At 37.5% G+C, this 19,542-nt stretch overlaps 1 protein-coding gene across 5 annotated transcripts in view; it reads left to right on the forward strand.

Annotated features, from left to right (window-relative positions):
* Positions 1–19,542, forward strand: part of LOC149475244 (uncharacterized) — a 53,924-nt gene that overhangs the window by 22,930 nt on the left and 11,452 nt on the right. For all 5 annotated transcript variants that reach the window (XM_089713535.1, XM_089713533.1, XM_089713536.1 and 2 more), the window contains exons 18-35: positions 668–935; positions 1,377–1,497; positions 1,972–2,097; positions 2,884–2,978; positions 3,509–5,934; positions 6,778–7,047; positions 7,750–7,850; positions 8,725–8,820; positions 9,116–9,181; positions 9,970–10,101; positions 10,739–10,831; positions 11,124–11,408; positions 11,800–11,990; positions 13,358–13,493; positions 15,149–15,311; positions 17,283–17,380; positions 18,278–18,391; positions 18,927–19,011. In XM_089713535.1, the coding sequence (XP_089569661.1) occupies positions 668–935; positions 1,377–1,497; positions 1,972–2,097; positions 2,884–2,978; positions 3,509–5,934; positions 6,778–7,047; positions 7,750–7,850; positions 8,725–8,820; positions 9,116–9,181; positions 9,970–10,101; positions 10,739–10,831; positions 11,124–11,408; positions 11,800–11,990; positions 13,358–13,493; positions 15,149–15,311; positions 17,283–17,380; positions 18,278–18,391; positions 18,927–19,011 (4,866 nt within the window). The remainder of the gene's footprint in view (positions 1–667; positions 936–1,376; positions 1,498–1,971; positions 2,098–2,883; positions 2,979–3,508; positions 5,935–6,777; positions 7,048–7,749; positions 7,851–8,724; positions 8,821–9,115; positions 9,182–9,969; positions 10,102–10,738; positions 10,832–11,123; positions 11,409–11,799; positions 11,991–13,357; positions 13,494–15,148; positions 15,312–17,282; positions 17,381–18,277; positions 18,392–18,926; positions 19,012–19,542) is intronic.

Genomic DNA, 19,542 nt, shown 5'->3' on the forward strand with positions numbered 1-19,542 from the left:
AAGTAAAGATGGATGGATGGATGGATGCATGGATGTTTGTTGCATATTATGAATATAGTTTAATTGTAAAACAATTTATTGATTATTTATTGTTACTAATTAGCTTTTTTCTGCGTTGTTGAGGAAAACCAACATAGTTCTGGTTTCCGTGGGATTTTCGAATCTTTTTATTATATGTGTTAATCCAAGTAACCCTCTATGTGTGTGCCAAATTTCAAATTTCAAAAATCGGTGCAGCAGTTTTTGCGTGAAGGAGTAAAAAACATACGAACAAATATGCAAACTTTCGCATTTATAATATTACGACGTTATAAAATCTATACTTGACTGACTACTTGGCTTGGTTGGTAGTGGGCCACTATTGTGGGTCACTACTGGTTGCCTTCCAAGCCAGAGGTCGTGGGTTAGATTCCCACCCGGGCAAATATTTGTTTGATGAACATAGATGTTTCATCTGTGTCTGGGTGTTAATTATCTATATAAGTATTTATTTAAATATTATATATGTATGTTTATCAGTAATCTGGTTTCCATAACACAAGCGAAAGCTTAGTATGGGATCAGATTGTGCTATGTGTAAAAATTGTCCTGAAATATTTATTTATTATTTATACGTATACCATGTTTATTGCGTACATATTTTTTCACACATTTCACTCCATTCCAGTATCCGACTCGGACACCGCGTCCGATCACACGGACCGCACGGACAGATCGCTGTCCAGCCTGTCCGGATCGACTCTGGACTCTGCGTCCGAGTTATTGGTAGCCGCAGCGTGTGCTGTGGAGGGCGGTCCAGCGGGGGAGGGGGCCGGGGAGCTGTGCAGAACTGTGCGGCACCTGATGCGGTCCATAGCGTCCATAGAGCGGCTCATGGACCGCGTGCTGCGGCACTGCGGGGACTGGCCCGCGGGCCGCGAGGGGCCGGGCGCGAGGTGGGTATATATAGCGGGGTGGGAGTGGGGGGGGGTCAGTGCGTGCGCGGCTGCGGTCGCGTGCGGAGCGCGAGCTGTGTGCGTGCGGACAGCGAGCTGTGTGCGTACGGACAGCGAGCTGTGTGCGTGCGGACAGCGAGCTGTGTGCGTGCGGACAGCGAGCTATGTTCGTACGAACTGCTCATACACATGTACAAACACTCGTGACACAAATAATATTGAATACAAAGCATGTTTCTTATTATCTTCAAAAAGTTTTTCTACAATTTTTTATTCCAATGATTCGTTTTGAACTTAAAAACTTTATAAATAGTATAAATGTACATGCAATAACAAAACCATTCAAACTTAATTGGCAACAATAGCTTCATACTCTCAACAAATAAATGCCCACACAAAATCACGTAAAAAAATTAAATAACAAATAATTATTTCTAACAGGAAACGCGTAGACGTCGGTCTATCAGAAGTAGACAGGAAGCTGATGGCGATGTACCGCCGCTTACCGGAAGTGCACCGCCGGCAATTGCAAGTCTATAGAAGACAGAAGAAACTGTCTACGGTATGGGAAATATCCAAAAATAGATATAGAAATCTCTCTATTTGTATATCTATCTATCTATGTGCCCGTTTGACTATCTATTATAAGAAATAACACGCGAGGCCTTAAATATTAGTTTGAATGTAGTAAGAATGTACTGCGATTCTACACAGCTACCTAATTGATGTAGGTAGTTGATAACAAAACGCAGCAAGTCAACGATTATTAGCAAAGTGAGGGTAGGCATTTTGACAGGAAATAGTGATCAAAAGTTACGTCTAACACTATCTATTTTATCTATCTATCCGTCTATATACAGGGTGTAATCGTGTGTGCACAGGCGATTATTCCGTAACTATTACAGATATCAAAAAACTTTAAACTGATATAGAAAGTACTATACCTAACGAGTAAAATGACAATAATAACTTTTTAAAAAATAAAATGAGAAATATCCAATAAATTTACATCAAATGCTCCCATGTGTCCCCCCAGGTGTGCACCGCGCTGGTGGGCGGCACGGCGCCCGTGCCCCCGGCGCCGGGCGCTCCGCCCTGCGCGCCGCCCCGCCTGCCCTCCGCGAGCCTCTGCCCCGAGTATCACTTGCAGCGCTTCCGAGAGGTATACACACACATGCACCACATCACACATACGCTTAACACACGTCTACATACACACGTCTACATATACAAGGTGAAAGGTAAGACATTAGACGAATTTAGACAGGAGCTTCTACTCATGAAACTGAACAACTTTTGTTCTACAACTTTGCTGAATTCGTAAAAAAAAATTGGACTTTGTAAGGAAACTTCGCTAATCAGCTGACCGATTTCCATACAAAGTCCAAATTTTTTTCTACGAATTCAGCAAAGTTGTAGAACAAAAGTTGTTCAGTTTCATGAGTAGAAGCTCCTGTCTAAATTTGTCTAATGTCTTACCTTTCACCTGGTATACTACACATCCATACTAATATTATAAATGCGAAAGTAACTCTGTCTGTCTGTCTGTTACTCAATCACGCCTTAACTACTGAACCAATTTTCATGATCATAGTTCAACTGCATATGCACACCATATACATGTGTAACGGACATGATGTGTCATTGACACGATGTTTCGATCACATTTTGTTACGATGACAAGATGTTCCATTGACATTATATTACACTAGATTTCCGCCTGCGGCTTCGCCCGCGTTTGCAAAGGAAAACCCGCATAGTTCCCATTCCCGTGGGATTTCCGGGATAAAACCTATCCTATGTGTTAATCCAAGTTACCCTCTATAGTAGTTTATGCGTGAAATACATACATACATACATACAAACCTTTCCCCTTTATAATATTAGTATAGATTGACATGATCTCACGATAACAACATATTGATATTTCATTGACATGCGTCCGCAGGTACGTCGCAAAGTAATGCACATGCGAGATCAGCAGCTATACTATCATCGGCTGAGAATGTGGCTCGAAGATCAGTTGCGGCAAGAGAGGGAGAGGTAATATATCTGACAAAGTCTTTATTTGTTTAAACTAACACCTATGACGTCACAAGCTGATTCAATCATATTTTCGCGTGATTAAAATACATTTTCCTACTAATAGCATTTGATATTTTGGTTTACGTAGTATGCAAATGCATTATAAATATAAATATTAAAAGCGTGTGTGCCGAACACACGTGTCAGAAGTGAAACATGTTTGGCAAGATTCAAAGACACCAAAATCTTCACTTTACTCTATGACGTGAAAATTGAAATTGGCCTTGAAATTTAACTCACAACGCGCCTAAAGTTTCACTTTAAAAAATTGTTTATAATGGCATGCGAGATAATTTACATTTAGCGTATACTTTTTAATACTGTTTTATTTTAAGGATTGTTTAAGATATTGTGACATAGTAATATTTATTGATTTATTTATATTAATTTTGGAATTCATTTTAAAAACCTAATCTTTTAAAATGTACGCATAAATTTAATTTTGAAACGTCTATAACTACGTTTTAATGAATAAATTTTCCTTTCAGCCTACCAGACAGCGTCACCTTAATAGACGATTTGCCAAAACGCAAGTTGCGTGCGATCAGCTCTAAACTGCCCCGTCTCACCGCGCCCAAAAGAAAATTAAAACCCGTCTCTCAAGCGATCAACAAACCGAATAAAATACTGCAAATGCTAAAGAGCAAAGCTCACGCGATAGATCTAAAGTCTCCATACAAAGAAATAGACGATGAACCAGTCAAGTCCGAAGTCGAGGCGCCTGAAGCTTTTCCTCTAGAGAAAGATTTGAGTGACACGGATACAATAGTCGGGGAGAAAGACGCGGATTTGTGCAAAGAAATGAAGGATTGTCTAGCGAAATTCGCCAATTTCGCGCTACACAGTTTAGATAATAACCTACAGGAAGAGTATAATATGCAAACGGATAAATATCCCGATTCGGTTAGTCCGCCGCTGCAAGAAATGTCGCCGACGACCTCCGAGCCGATGCCCGTGTATCAAAAGCCGCAGAGAATGTTGCCAGTTAGCCAGTTTTTAAGAGAGGAAAAGGAACAGAATAACGAAAAAGTCGTCGAAGTTGAAGCCGCTCAGAATAAGGATGTGTTCAAATATGTCACGTTTGGGCTAGAAATTAAAAAGGCGATGGAGGAATGCCAGAATATTATCAACACATATAATAGCGCTGAGAATGATAAGGAAAAAGATGACGCCGACGGTCCGCTGTCGTTAGAACAAATCGTGGAAGTCATGATGAATTTAGAAAAGAATTCCCCGGAGTTTTTGGAGAAAATCGAATCGGACGATTTGCACCTATACGTGACGAACGGGAATAAATTGACGGAAATTGTTGAAAATATGCCCCAGATCTTAGCCAATATGCCGGAGATCGCGTCCAAATTGGCGAACGCTAGCTTAGAATTACCAGAATTTGCGTCCATTATGAATAGTCTGCCGGAAGTGAACGCCGACGCCCAGTTGACGCCGGAAACGCTGAAACAGATCCGCGAGTTGAAACTTAACAAACGTGATAGTGTTAAAGTTACTAAGAACACTGCCAAACGTAAAAATAAGCCTAGGGTTAGGAGTGATGTCGATATAGTGATAGAAAACGATTTAGATAGTAAGGATAGTGTTGAAGATAAGAAAGAAGAAGTTAAAGAATCGGCCGCGTGTAGCAAAGTGTTAGATTACGTAAGCAAGAGCCCGGTACTTGCCAAGTGTTTGGAAGACAAGGATTTGACGATATCGAAAAACGTCAATTCTGAATCTTTCTTAAAAGCGTCCACACTGTTTGAGAAAGCAGTCAAAGACGCACTCAGTATGGACGAATTAAAAGGTGTTATGCGGTCAAAATTCAACTTTTGGAAAGAATTCGTAGCGACTAAAGTGAAAACGATACCCGTGGAATTCCTACAAAATGAAGTAGAAGGCATGCTAGAGAAATTCTACTCGCACATACAGGATATGACGTGCAAACAGCACGGACCGGAAATAGATAGGCTCATAGAGAAAGCGGAAGAAGCTAGAGAAACTATAGATAGCGATTCCGATGACGAAGAAGGCTGTCCACAATCAAAGGAATCCTTGAAACAAATAACCAAACTACTCAGCACGTCCGCGGGGAATACATTCGACTTGTTAATAATGAAATTATCGAATATGTCGCAAGATAAAAAATCCTCAATAAAAAGCCTCAAATTCAAATACTACGATGTGATCAAGCGATGCGCAGATTCTCAACAATTAGCAGCGTGGGTGTTACTAAACCCAGAATTAGCAACAAATGTAATACAAGAACTGACAGGCATGCAAGTTACTAGAGTAGACAATACACCGGACTTCACGACGATACCGAATGAAATAAAAATCGATTATTTCATGAATCGATTGCGCGAAATGAATAGAAACTACATGAGGAGTATTCCGAAAACGGCATTATGTGGCGATCAATGGCTTGTTATGCTCTATAAGTTGGAAGAAGTAGAGAAATCGATAAAGGAATCGTTCCAAAAAATCAAACAGGAAACCATAGTGAAACCGCCGCCGAAACCGCCTCAAAACCAGAACCAAAACCAAGCGAGCGAAGCAGAAATATTAGCTGCTAAAGGTCTCAGTAAGATTATAGGCAAAGCGAATGTTAGACCAGTCAAGAAAGTCAACAAGGAGCCAGTTAAAGAAACCAAACCGGAGCCTAAAGTTGAAAAAGACGAGAAGAAATCTAAAAACGAAGCGTTGCTAGCGAAATGCGAAGCGATATTGACGTCGAAAGGCGAAAAATCGCTTCTCGATAGCTTTTACACGATCAAATCGTATATAACGCAAGGTTTACCGGTACCAGAGACGTATAAGAAGCATGTTATATCGATCTGTTCTAGTATAGACGCAAGGTTATTGGACGAAGACATAGAAGAAACTCTTAAAGTTGAGGAGGACAAAAATCTGTCTGTTATAGGTATGTTCTTTAATATTTATAGCATTTAAATGCTTGTAATTGTGATATTTTTAAAGAATAGTTAAATTTAGATAACGAGGCGGGATTCGAACCCGCGTCTTTTGCGAAAAATTTCTCATGTTCCAATCCATACTAATATTATAAATGCGAAAGTAACTCTGTCTGTCTGTCTGTTACTCAATCACGCCTTAACTACTGAACCAATTTGCATGAAATTTGGTATAGAGATATTTTGATATCCGAGAAAGGACATAGGGTATGCCACGGGGGGAAAGCTAGTCTATACATATAATAAATATTCTAATAAGACAAACAAAAAAAATTATTGTTTACATAAAATAAAAACTAAAGCAAAACATATCTAACAATTAGGTGTAGTTAACGTTAACTTCTCTTTATTGTAATAATTATTATCAACGAATTCAAAAATATCGGATAAAATTCTTCGTTATTTTTTTTTGTAACTCAATTTTCGATTGCGTGAACCGATTTTGATGAATCTTTTTATATTTGAAAGCTGGTGCTTGCCACGCCCATTGCTCATGGAACCATTTAAAAATTTTCTCTAGTTCACAGATTACTTGACTGACACTTTGTAATATTCTGTCGTAATCACTACATAGTATAAAACAAAGTCGCCTTCTCTGTCCCTATGTCCCTTTGTATGCTTAAATCTTTAAAATTATGCAACGGATTTTGATGCGGTTTTTTTTAATAGATAGAGTGATTCAAGAGGAAGGTTTCAGTATTTATTAGGTTTTAGTCAAAGCGGGCGAAGCCGCGGGCGGTAAGCTAGTAGACAATAATTTAAACTACAACTGAATAAGAATTTCATCATTCCAGGCTCCCAAAACCCCGAGCTGCTAGCGAAATATTCCGCGCAAGCGCTCAGAAACGCGAAGCAAACGTTGAACGCGGTTGCGTTTAGAAACATGAAGAATGGCAAAGAGAACACGTGCGATACGCCCAAAAATAATTGTAAATATACGAATGATTGTGCGTGTGAGTCTTGCGCTGAAGGGGAAAGGAGGAAGGAAAGGAAGCCGATGCTTAAGGCGAAGCCGGTGCAAAAGCCGTGTGAAAATGCGGTGCATCAGCAGCATGTTTGTAAAGGTATGTAAATATTAAAGTATAGAAAAAATTCAAACATTTATTGAAGTGAAACTTCTTTATATCGCACTAGCACTTTGAATCGTCATTACATATTTTTAACATTTACCACCGATTCAGAAAGCAGTATCTATGGAGAAGAACCGGCAAGAAACTCCATAGTTGATCTTTTAAATCGTGCATTACAATAATTTTACAAAATATATAACAGCATATATTTTCATAATATGCCAAAAAACTGTCCTGTGGTTTTTCATCTTCTATATATTTCTTAATACTCGAACAGGCTCTCTGAACTAGTACATCTATACTATACTATAAACGCGCTAAATTGAACGCGCTAATCTCAGGAACTACTGGTCCGATTTGAAAGATTATTTCAGTGTTAGATAGCCCATTTATCGAGGAAGGCTAAAGGCGTTCATCATCACGTTATCAAGGCTAATATCATCACGCTAAGACCAACAGGAGCGGAGCAATGCGGGTAAAACCGCGGAGCACAGCTAATCTTCTTATATATAAAAATGAATCGCAAAATGTGTTGGTAAGCGCATAACTCGAGAACGGCTGAACCGATTTCGATAATTCTTTTTTTATTATATTACTTGAAGTACGAGGATGGTTTTTATGTAGAGAAAACGTAAATATGTACCACGGGCGAAGCCGGGGCGGACCGCTAGTAAATAATAATTATTTAATTTCTAGTGGGTCACGGCACTCCCCCCGCGGGCACGCCGAGCGCTTGCTCGGGTGAGAATCCCGATCAGCCGTGTTCGTGTTGCTATTGTACTGTATTTGGACATGCGGTGAGTTGTTTTTGGGGTTTTTTATGGGTGGGGATGATTTATTTTAAAATTGAAGTTTTTTGTGATTTTTGAAGTGAAAACTTGTTTAGCGGCGTTGAGCACTTTTTCTGTAATGGGTATAAAATGTTAAACTCGCGTCAGGACACGTGACCTGATCGAAAAAGCGTAAGACGGATACCATTCCAAAATATCAAACATGCTCAACGTTAATAATCAAGTTTTCACTTCTGCCGGCACTCCCGGAGTGCCACACGTCTTTTTTTTTGAGATATGGCGGAACGCAGCGCAGCGCATTTTTATTCACTGTCAATCTATTATCGACATTGTCCTGATTAAAATAAAAATCAAAAGCGCAGTGCCCCATACGTAAGGTAACTTACGTATGGGGCAATTCGATGCTCCTCGGGAATAAATTATTATTTGATTTTGAATATTATTTTAATGAGGACAATGTTGATGAATGTTGTTGAATGTTTTACAATATAAATATGATTTGCGCTGCGCTCCGCTTTACCGGCCCTTAAAAGACATAACGGTCATGAATGCCTTAAATATAAAAAAAAAGTTATTTTTAAGTTGTGAAAACATAGATATGGTAGATCAAGATGTTTTATTTATTATGAAATGTTTTATCTAGATATGATTAGATATGATTTTGTGTAAATTAGTAACAAACATCCATCCATTCTTACGAAGTTTTACTCGAGGCTCTTTATAAATACCATCCGATATAAAAAATTAAATTAGAGGAAATTAATATTTGAAATAACATTAAAATATCAACTCCTAAAGGGTTGAATGTTTTTACCCCCGTTTTTATAAGCGAATGAAGCCGCAGGGCACAGTTAGTTATACATATTTGAATTACTTTCAGCCGCCGCTCACAACGCCCGTGCCGAGAAATTTCAATGAAACTAGAGAGAGATTAAGATCAATATTAAATAAGAAGAAACAGAAATATAAGTCCAATGTAAGTTCTCATACAAATATATCTTTATAATATATAAAATAATATTATAAAGCTGAAGAGTTTGTTTGTTTGAACGCGCTAATCTCAGGAACTACTGGTCCGATTTGCAAAAAATCTTTCGGTGTTAGATAGCCTATTTATCGAGGAAGGCTATAGGCTATATATCATTACGCTAATACCAACAGGAGCGGAGCCATGTGGATGAAACCGCGGGGCACAGCTAGTTATTGATACAACAATGTACCTAACTACAAATGTATGAAAAAATAAAATATATATTTTATTTATATTTTAGGGTGACTCCCAATCGCCAACCGCAGAAACTGAGAGACCCAAAATTCAACCAGTGCATAGGCCACCGGTAAGTTTGTATATTTTTATTATAAAAAAAATATTTTTAGGGCCATAAAGGTACAATAAAATGTTGAAAATAAGTTAAATGCTTGAAAAAAACAAGGATTTTTACAGAGGTTGTGTTCGTAAGTACATATTCTGTATGTTGTTATGTCTGTTTGTCTTTTAAAACATTTAACACATAATAAATTAAATCTTTAAATAAAAAAAATTGTAGATGATTTGATTTAAAACTTATTCTGTATAAGCCTATTTACCATTGGGAAATATTGTTCAAAAAAGTCATAAAAACATATATACTTTCATCGTTGGACCGTGAAAAAAAAAATTATATCATCAGTTGCATAGTCCATCTTGTATTTTATTATTAACTAGCTTTCCGCACGCGGCTTCACCCGATTTGTCTAAAACATAATAAATTATATACTTAAACCTTCCTCTTGAATTACTCTATCTATTAAAAAAAAAGACGGGGTGCCGGCAGAAGTGAAAACTTGATTATTAACGTTGAGCATGTTTGATATTTTGGAATGGTATCCGTCTTACGCTTTTTCGATCAGGTCACGTGTCCTGACGCGAGTTTAAGATTTTATACCCATTACAGAAAAAGTGCTCAACGCCGCTAAAGGAGTTTTCACTTCAAAAAACCGCATGAAAATCCGTTACGTAGTTTTAAAGATTTAAGCATACATATGGACATAGGGACAGAGAAAGCGACTTTGTATTATACTATGTAGTGATCATTCCTAAACTCAAACTTGATAGCTTTTTTATGATGATATTTTTATATTTCAGGCCTTACCAAAAACCCTCCCACCGAACCTTACGCCGCAAGCGCAACAAAAGAAACAAATATTGGACAAGCAGCAGAAACAGTTGGCGGATAAAATGAGCAAAATGACCGTTAGCGATAAGCCGGAGAGTAAGGTAAGGTTGAAAAGCTGACGTTCGTATGAAAAAAATCGCATCGAAATCGGTCCATCCGTTTGAGTGCTAAGATGCAACAGACAGACAGTCACACAGACTGACAGATAACGGCGTCAAAATTATAACAGATTTTAAAGAAATGTTATAATTTTGACATTTTAATCATTAGAAATGCTCATACTAATATTATAAAGCTGAAGAGTTTGTTTGTTTGAACGTTCTTATCTCAGGAAACACTGGTCGGATTTGAAAAATTATTTCGGTGTTAGATAGTCCATTTATCGAGGAAGGCTATAGGCTATATATCATCACGCTAAGACCAACAGGAGCGGAGCACTGCGGGTGAAACCACAGAGCGCAGCTAGTAAGAAATAAATAGAGAATCTCTATTTTCATATTATAGTGTATTTTATAACTTTATTCAATTATCTAGCGGTCCGCCCCGGCTTCGCCCGTGGTACATATTTTGCAATAAAAGGTAGCCTATGTTCTTTGTCAGGGTCTAAAGATTATCTGTGCCAAATTTCATCAAAATCGGTCCAGTAGTTTATGCGTGAAAACCATACATACATACATACATACATACAAACCATTCCTCTTTATAATATTATATAGTATAGATTATAAAAAATTTCAGCCCGTACAAAATACGCAAACGCAACCGAGTGTGCCCGCCATATCTACAGACGGAAAAGTTAATCCAAACGCTATGGAACAGATTCGATTGCAGGTGAGATGAAAATAAGTAAACATTTACTGTCTTACCATAAAAAACTTAAGACAGGGTTTAACTTTAAGCGCGGGTTCTCTTTAATCTGGTGTTGTCGTATTTCACATAGACAACTGTTAAAGTGACAGATCCCTGGTGTAAAGTAAGACTGTGTTTAAATTGTTTTGTGGTAAGAGCGGAAGAAAATATCAAATATATAATTTTATTTAAAATCTCACTAAATTAACAATTGTGCATTATCAACTAAAGTTTAAAGTGTGACTTTATTAACAAGTTTCTATTACATTTCCAGCAATTGAAACAGCAACAGCAAGCGCAATTGCAACAGCAACAAGCGCTGCTACAGCAACAAAAAATGCAGCAACAGCAACAGGAACAATTGCAGCAACAGCAACTCCAACAGCAGCAGCAGCAACAACTTCAACAACAGCAACAACTTCAGCAGCAACAACAACTTCAACAACAGCAGCAACAACAACAGAAGAAGCCTGAACCGATATATGATCTACCAATACACAATAAGCCGACGTTAACGCCGCAGCAACAGCAACAAATTAGGCAACAACAATTGCAACAGGTAAGTATGGATGTCGGATGCAACATCTTTTCTTGTTGGTTTTTTAATTGTGCTGTAGTTTAAATTCATTTTAAATTGAATTTTCGTTTATATTTAAGGGAAAACATGCTATTAAATGATATTTGCATTTGGCAAGTAAAGCTATTTAATAATTTATTTATTTGTTCGAGAAAACAAGACTCATTTTGTTCGTAAACAACAATAAATTTCAAAAACGCTTTGTTAGTATGTCTTGAAATTTATAATACAATTATTATTATACATTTATTTAGTTCGCATCTTTCTTTTTATTCAAAATTATTTAAATTCTTACAAATACTTGTATTTTTTTATAAAACAAACACAATCGCCTATCACAATCTGCCACCTAACAAACTCATTTCCCCAACAGCAACAGCAGCAACAGCTGTTGCGACAGCAGCAGCAACAGCAACAAATACACCAGCAACAACAGCAACAAGCGCACTCGCTGCAGCAACAGCACTTGCAGCAGATGCAGCAGCGGCAGAACAGGCCGCAGCAGCAGCTGTCGCTGTCGAGCAGGGACACGAGCGTGTTCTCAACGTCGTCAGAGTGTTCCGGGTGAGTGCAACAAGAGCAACAACAGCAACATTGCAACAGCAACAACACTTGCAGCAGATGCATCAGCGGCAGTGGCTCATGTTTGCACAAGGATCAGACCCTCGAGAATTAAACACATTCCTACAATATATATAACTAGATTTCCGCCCGCGGCTTCGCCCGCGTTTTCAAAGGAAAACCCGCATAGTTCCCGTTCCCGTGGGATTTCCGGGATAAAACCTACCCTATGTGTTAATCCAAGTTACCTTCTATATGTGTGCTAAATTTCATTGTAATCGGTTCAGTTGTATTTGCGTGAAAGAGTAATAAACACACACACACACACATCCTCACAAACTTTCGCATTTATAATAATATTATTATAAATGCGAAAATTATCGAAATTTTCCTGACTTATAGAAATTTTCCCTACAAAGAGAAATTTTCCTGACGTATAGAAATTTTCCTGGATTATAGAATTTTCCCGACGTATAGAAATTTTCCTGGATTATAGATTTTTCCTGACGTATATAAATTTTCCTGACGTATAGAATTTTTCCTGACGTATAGAAATTTTCCCGACGTATAGAAATTTTCCTGACGTGTAGAAATTTTTGCGGTAAAGAGAAATTTTCCTCACGTATAGAAATTTTCCTAACTTCTGGAAATTTTCCCGACTTATCGTAATTTTTCTGTCAAACGAAATTTCCCTAACTATTGTTAAAATCATTTTTCTAATCTTTCTAAAATTGGAAATTTTTACGACTGATTAAAGTAAACCACCCACCTATTCCCACCCACATCCCGTACGCTATGCTCTCTATCCACAGGCCGCGCGTGCGCAGAATGGCTCAGTATCTGCATAGCTAGCGAACGTATAAACTCGCCCGGTCGTTGGGCGCTTTCACCAGGGCCCTGGAATTATGGAATTATTATAAATTTCATGAACAATATCATCATCATCATTTTTATTGAAAACAATATATTTTTCTTTGCCCGCGGATTCCCCTGATGTTAAATTCGCATTAGTATGAGTCGTTTCACCGCTGTCAAAAGTTACCCATGGCCATGTCACATTAAAACGAATAAACACACTTTCGCATTTATAATAATACTAGAGGTCCGCCCCGGCTTCGCCCGTGGTACATATTTCGCAATTAAAGGTAGCCTATGTTCTTTCTCGGGTATCAAAATATCTCCATGCCAAATTTCATGCAAATTGGTTCAGTAGTTTAGGCGTGATTGAGTAACAGACAGACAGACAGAGTTAGTTTCGCATTTATAATATTAGTATGGATTATTCACGATTTTCCCCCCCTAAAATCTTCCCCCAAATGTTTTTAATAAATTTTATTATTAATAATAATTAATTTTTATTTATCTTTCAGTGGTTCATGCTGGCGTGGTCGTCGAGGATCAGACCCTCGAGATTTGGATGCGCTACTACAATATATAGAAGGTCCGGCCAGACATGTAGATCGCGGGAAGAAGCGCGCGAAGAAACAGCGGCAGAAGGCGAAGCGGGTGAGTTTTATTTATATTTATAGTATAGTGGCGAGGTCTGGTACGATCAGACCTGCGAGATTAAGACGTGCTACTACATATAATATAATATAGAAGGTCCGGCCAGACATGTGGAGTTTATTTATTATTTCCAAGCTTTCTGTGCGCGTCTTCGTCAAATTGCATTCGAAAGTTGCATATAGTAAATTATTTTTTGAAAAAATCCATATACTAATATTATAAATGCGAAAGTAACTCTGTATGTCTGTCTGTTATTCAATCACGCCCTAACTACTGAACCAATTTGCTATAGAGATATGTATTTTGATATCTGAGAAAGGACATAATATTGGATTAACACATAGGGTAGGATAAAACCTACCCTATGTGTTAATCCAAGTTACCTTCTATATGTGTGCTAAATTTCATTGTAATCGGTTCAGTAGTATTTGCGTGAAAGAGTAACAAACACACACACACACACATCCTCACAAACTTTCGCATTTATAATATTATTATCGAGCCAATTTAATAGGCAACATTTGACGTCTATCAATGTTATCTTCATAGGGTGGTAACCTGCTTAAAAACATCGATTAAAGTGAATCAATCGATACGGACTTGAAACATTTGTCAATAATTTATTATGATTTTTATTCCCAAGTAATCTATGCATTCGATTCTAGATGTCAGATTTCGATTTTTAGAGTAACGTCTCTGGTATTTAAAAAGAAAAAAGGTTTATTGACACAAAATTGTAGCAACGTCAGTTCTTTTAAATCAGAAATTGTTTATTATGTTTAGAATGGTTTATCAGTAAAATCAAATCCTAAAATTACTTGTATCGGTCATTATTATTATAAATATGTAATCGTAATTGAAAAAAGTTAAGCAAATGTGCAGTTCTAACAAAACGAAATATCATTTTATTCTATGTCGTCGTTACTAGGTTACGTTGTTGAATTTTGTTGAACTGTCAAATGTTGCCTATTAAAATGGCTCTACTTTAGTAGGATTAAAACTGCTTTTTACATTATCTCTCTGATTAAATTTTTTAATTTATCTTTCAAATTAAATACTTAATAAAAAGTTATTTATTATGCATACAACGTTTAAATATAAATTTATAGTTGAATCGTTTCTATCGCCTTAAATACGTATTTTATCATAATATATCTATAATATTATTTTTTATTGACTTATAGAAATTTTCCCCACAAAGAGAAATTTTCGTAATAACGTATAGAAATTCTCCTGTCTTATCGAAATTTTCCCGACTTATCGACTTTGGATTTTTCCTGGCGTAAAGAAATTTTCCTGTCTTTTAGAAATTTTCCTGGCTTATAAACATTTTCCTGACGTATAGAAATTTTCCTAAAGCGCTAACACACACATTTGCAGTCTCTACAGTGTGACTGTCAAAACGATAATTTTGCATGGAGTGTCCGGGGTGTGGTGTAACCTATGTCAAAGGCCGTACAAATAATAAAATAAAATAAAATTTATTAGCAACTTCAAATATAACATTACAATATTGCTCTGCCTTCTGAACTAGGTAATTACCTGTATCTCAGAAGGCAGTGCCTTCCCTTACAAATTCCATATTACATTATATTTGGCAAGTTAACAAAATAAATTTTAGTGACTAATGAAAATGTTTGTTTATCCCGTTCCAGATGGAGAGCCGTCTCGCACGCGAGGTGTGTTCGCTTCGCTCGGACGCGGCGCGCGCGAACGCGACGCTCGCCGAAGCGGAGGGTGCACACGCTCGTGCGGCGCGACTGCTGCGGGACGCGAGGGCGAGGCTCGCCGCGCTGCACCACGCGTCGCGGGCGCGGCGTGAGTGTGCACTGCGCTTTATAGTGATATTGCCCCCTTGTTGCCATTCTCGGTAACCTTTTTGGGAGCCCATCGACCGAACTGACGAGTCACCGTCTGCCATTATTTTCAATTTTTAATATTGAAAAGTCCATAGTCCCCATAGAACCAATATACCAGTCCATCTAACACCCCCTTCCACCGTCAAGTCATAGAACAATTGTTGTTACTTATTATATTGGATATCTTGTCCTGCGAGGTTGCTGATGTTTTACAAGTGACCCTGTATAGTGCTCCGCTCCTGTTGGTCTTAGCGTGAAGATATATAGCCTATAGCCTTCCTCGATAAATGGGCTATATAACACCGAAAGAATTTTTCAAATCGAACCAGCAGTTCCTGAGATTAGCGAGTTCAAACAAAAATAGACTGCTGCGTACACCTCGCCGCGCTGCACCACGCGTCACGGGCGAGGCGTGAGTGTGCACTGCGCTTTATATTCCCGTCCGACTAGGGCCCTTCCGCGGCTTTATTAGCTAAAAATCAGCAGATAACGACCGCCACGCAATAGCAGCGCGACAGGTTCACGACTGGTCAAAAAATTCGTATTATGTAAGCTGTTGCGTCGCTGTCACACGACATCTGCTTTCTTCGACCGATTCACTTGATTTTGTATGGAAAGCAGCGCCACTCACAATCAAGTGGCAACTGATGGTACTACGTATGTTTATAAACAAACAAAATTTTATGTATATTTATAATTAGGAGAATATATCGACTACGTTGCTATAGTAGAGCCATTTTAATAGGCAACATTTGACAGTTCAACAAAATTCAAGAACGTAACCTAGTAACGACGACATAGAATATCATGATATTTCGTTTTGTTAGAACTGCACATTTGCTTGACTTTTTTCAATTACGACTACATATTTATAATAACAATGACCGATACAAGTAATGAAGTACGAACTGACGTCACTACAATTTTGTGTCAATAAACCTTTTTTCTTTTTAAATACCAGAGACGTTACTCTAAAAATCGAAATCTGACATCTAGAATCGAATGCATTGATTACTTGTGAATAAAAATTATCATAAATCAATAAATTCGATTGACAAATGTTTCAAATCCGTATCGATTAATTCACTTTAATCGATGTTTTTAAGCAGGTTACCTCTCTTCGAAGATAAAATTGATAGACGTCAAATGTTGCCTATTAAATTGGCTCGACAATAGTCAAAATTTGGCCACAAGCATTTTTAATTTAATTTTTTCTAAACGATTTTTGGCAAATAATTTCGTTCACTTGTTATTTACATGTCTACATCACAGCAAATCATATAAACATTCTAATCCTGCGGTGGTATATCGTATCAGGTATGTGCGGTGAGGAGAGTTAAAAATGAACATGAGTTAGAAGTTAGAAAGAAACGGAACAGTCTGTACTGAGCATGCTCAGGTGAATTAACCGCTCATTCGCCTGAGCATGCTCAAGTGCATACAAGGCTTAGGCCGGCCACATACATCAGTTTTCCTGATCAAAAATCGTCATCGAAATTCATGCTTCTTCCAAACGTGTGCACTCCACTGAAGCTACTCCAAGACTAATCTCGGTATTCGAAAATAACGCATGTGTGTGGTCCGAATCAGGAAAACTGATGTATGCGGCCGGCCTTAAGGCGCGGTACAGCGGTTGCGGTCAAGCTATAGTATAAAAGTCGAAGCCAAATTGTTCAATTTCGATTAAAAACGGCGTCCGTCACTTTACATACTCTCGGCATCTTTCAATATGCCGTAGATTTACTCTTTAACGAAATTATTACATATTGCATCGTTCGAAACGCCCATATTCGATTTCTGATAGGAAATCTAATTTTATTTAAATTCTAATGTTACACCCTGTATATTTTTAAACTATTGTGATTGCAAACTTACCTTTTTGAAAAGCTCTTCTATCTAAATAAACTAATATTATTTTTCCAAATTTCAGGTAAAAAGCTGAAATTGAATCTCGCGCAACAGGCAAAGTTACAAGTGGCGTCTGAGGAATTAGGCGAAATAACGAATCTATACAATACTACGACTAAGGTAATATATTTCGACTGACCGGTTGGCTTAGTTGGTAGTGGCCCTGCCTTCAACGCCAGAGGTCGTGGGTTCGATTCCCACCCGGGGCAAATATTTGTGTGATGAACATAGATGTTTGCTCTGTGTCTGGGTGTTAATTATTTACATAAGTATTTATTTAAAATTATATATGTATGTTTATCAGCCATTTGGTTTCCATAACAGAAGCGAAAACTTAGTATGGGATCAGATCGTGCCGTGTGTGAAAATTGTCCTGAAAATTATGAGCACTATGTAATAAATAAAGTATTTGATGTTTAATTTTATAGCATCCATGTCCCTACTAATATTATAAATGCGAAAGTAACTCTGTCTGTCTGTCTTTCTGTTACGCTTTCCCGCTTAAACCTCTCAACCGATTTTTATGCAATTTACTTTGGAAAACATACATTTTTAGAGCTTATTTCGCTTTTGAACTGCAAATTAGTGGAAATTTATCATCACACAAATTCGTAACAGAAAAATGAGCATGTGTGCCGAGCACATGTTTCAGAAGTGAAACTTGTTTGGCAAGATTCAAAGATACCAAAATCGTCGTCCTTATGCCATGACGTGACCTTGAAATTGTACTCGCAACGCGCCTAAAGAAGTTTCACTTCAAAAAGGTACATCAAAATCCGTCCGAAAAAAAGAGCAACTATGGAGTTTCTTGCCGGTTCTTCTCCATAGATACTGCTTTCCGAATCGGTGGTAAATGTTAAAAATATGTAATGACGATTCAAAAGTGCTTCTAGAAGAAGTCTAATTGAATAAATAAATGTTTGAGTTTGAGTCCAGTAGTTTGTGTAACCCGAAACAAACATACAGTCAGTCTTCTACAGTTTTATTATATGTATTTTTTATGATTATTTTCTACAGGAATTAGAAAATGCGAGGAAACAAGCGGTGGATCTATCGGAGCGTCTGCAGCAAGTTGAAAATCAGCTCGCCGAAGCGAGAGCACTGCAAGGGAAAGAGGAAATGCATGACGAGGTAAAAATTATTAGCTACTAGCTATGCTCCGCGGTTTTACCCGCAGTGATCCGCTCCTGTTGGTCTTAGCGTGATGATATATAGCCTATAGCCTTCCTCGATAAATGGGCTATCTAACACCGAAAGAATATTTCAAATCGACCAGTAGTTCCCGAGATTAGCGCAAACAAACAAACAAACTCTTCAGCTTTATAATATTAGTATAGATTATAATGTTTTACCCGTAAAATAAGTAAAGTAATAGTAAAATAATAATAAAAATGTTTATAATAGTAATATAATCAAATGATTTTTTTGAAGTGAAACTTCTTTATCGGGGTTGAAAAAAAATTTAGTGTAACATTTTTTCGTTACGCGTGACATTTTCCGTTACGCGCCGTCTTTTTCTTATCCCTACCACGCGTGATTCGACGTATTTCTGTAAAGTTGCATATAGTAAATTATTTTTTGAAAAATGAGGTCATAAAGAAGTTTCACTTCTTACGTGTGTACACTAGTACACGCACACATTTTTTATATTTTTATATGTTTTCAGGACACGCAAACGATGACGAAAGCCCAAATAGACCAGCAAAGATATATAGAGAAATACACTATGGAGAAACAGAAGCAAATGATGAGTGAGTACACATTAATTTTATTTGCAACTAGCTGTGCCCCGCGGTTTCACCCGCAGTGCTCCGCTCCTGTTGGTCTTAGCGTGATGATATATAGCCTATAACCTTCCTCGATAAATGGGCTATCTAACATCGAAAGAATTTTTCAAATAGGACCAGTAGTTCCCGAGATTAACGCGTTCAAACAAACACAAACTATTCAGCTTTATAATATTAGTATAGATTATGAAATCTATTTAAAGGTTTATCAAAAAAGAAACTTAAAAAAAATTATATTTGAAAATTGGTAGCTTATTTGGATTTATGTCAGAGCGAGTCGTTATATGTTTGATCCGGCTTGAAGGACCAAAAGATGTATGACTTGTGCACAAAGAAAATTACGTTTTTAATTACTAGTTTAATAGTAATCCCTGCTTAATATTATAAATGCGAAAGTAACTCTGTCTGTCTGTCTGTCTGTCTGTTACGCTTTCCCGAAAAAAATTTATTTAATCCATCAGTCCCCGGAATCACAGACACAATAGATAATCTATT

This window comes from Colias philodice, chromosome 31 (assembly GCF_061535455.1).
Source record: "Colias philodice isolate Cphi_HAF_F1 chromosome 31, ilColPhil1 Martin Lab GWU primary, whole genome shotgun sequence".
Lineage (NCBI taxonomy): Eukaryota > Metazoa > Arthropoda > Insecta > Lepidoptera > Pieridae > Colias > Colias philodice.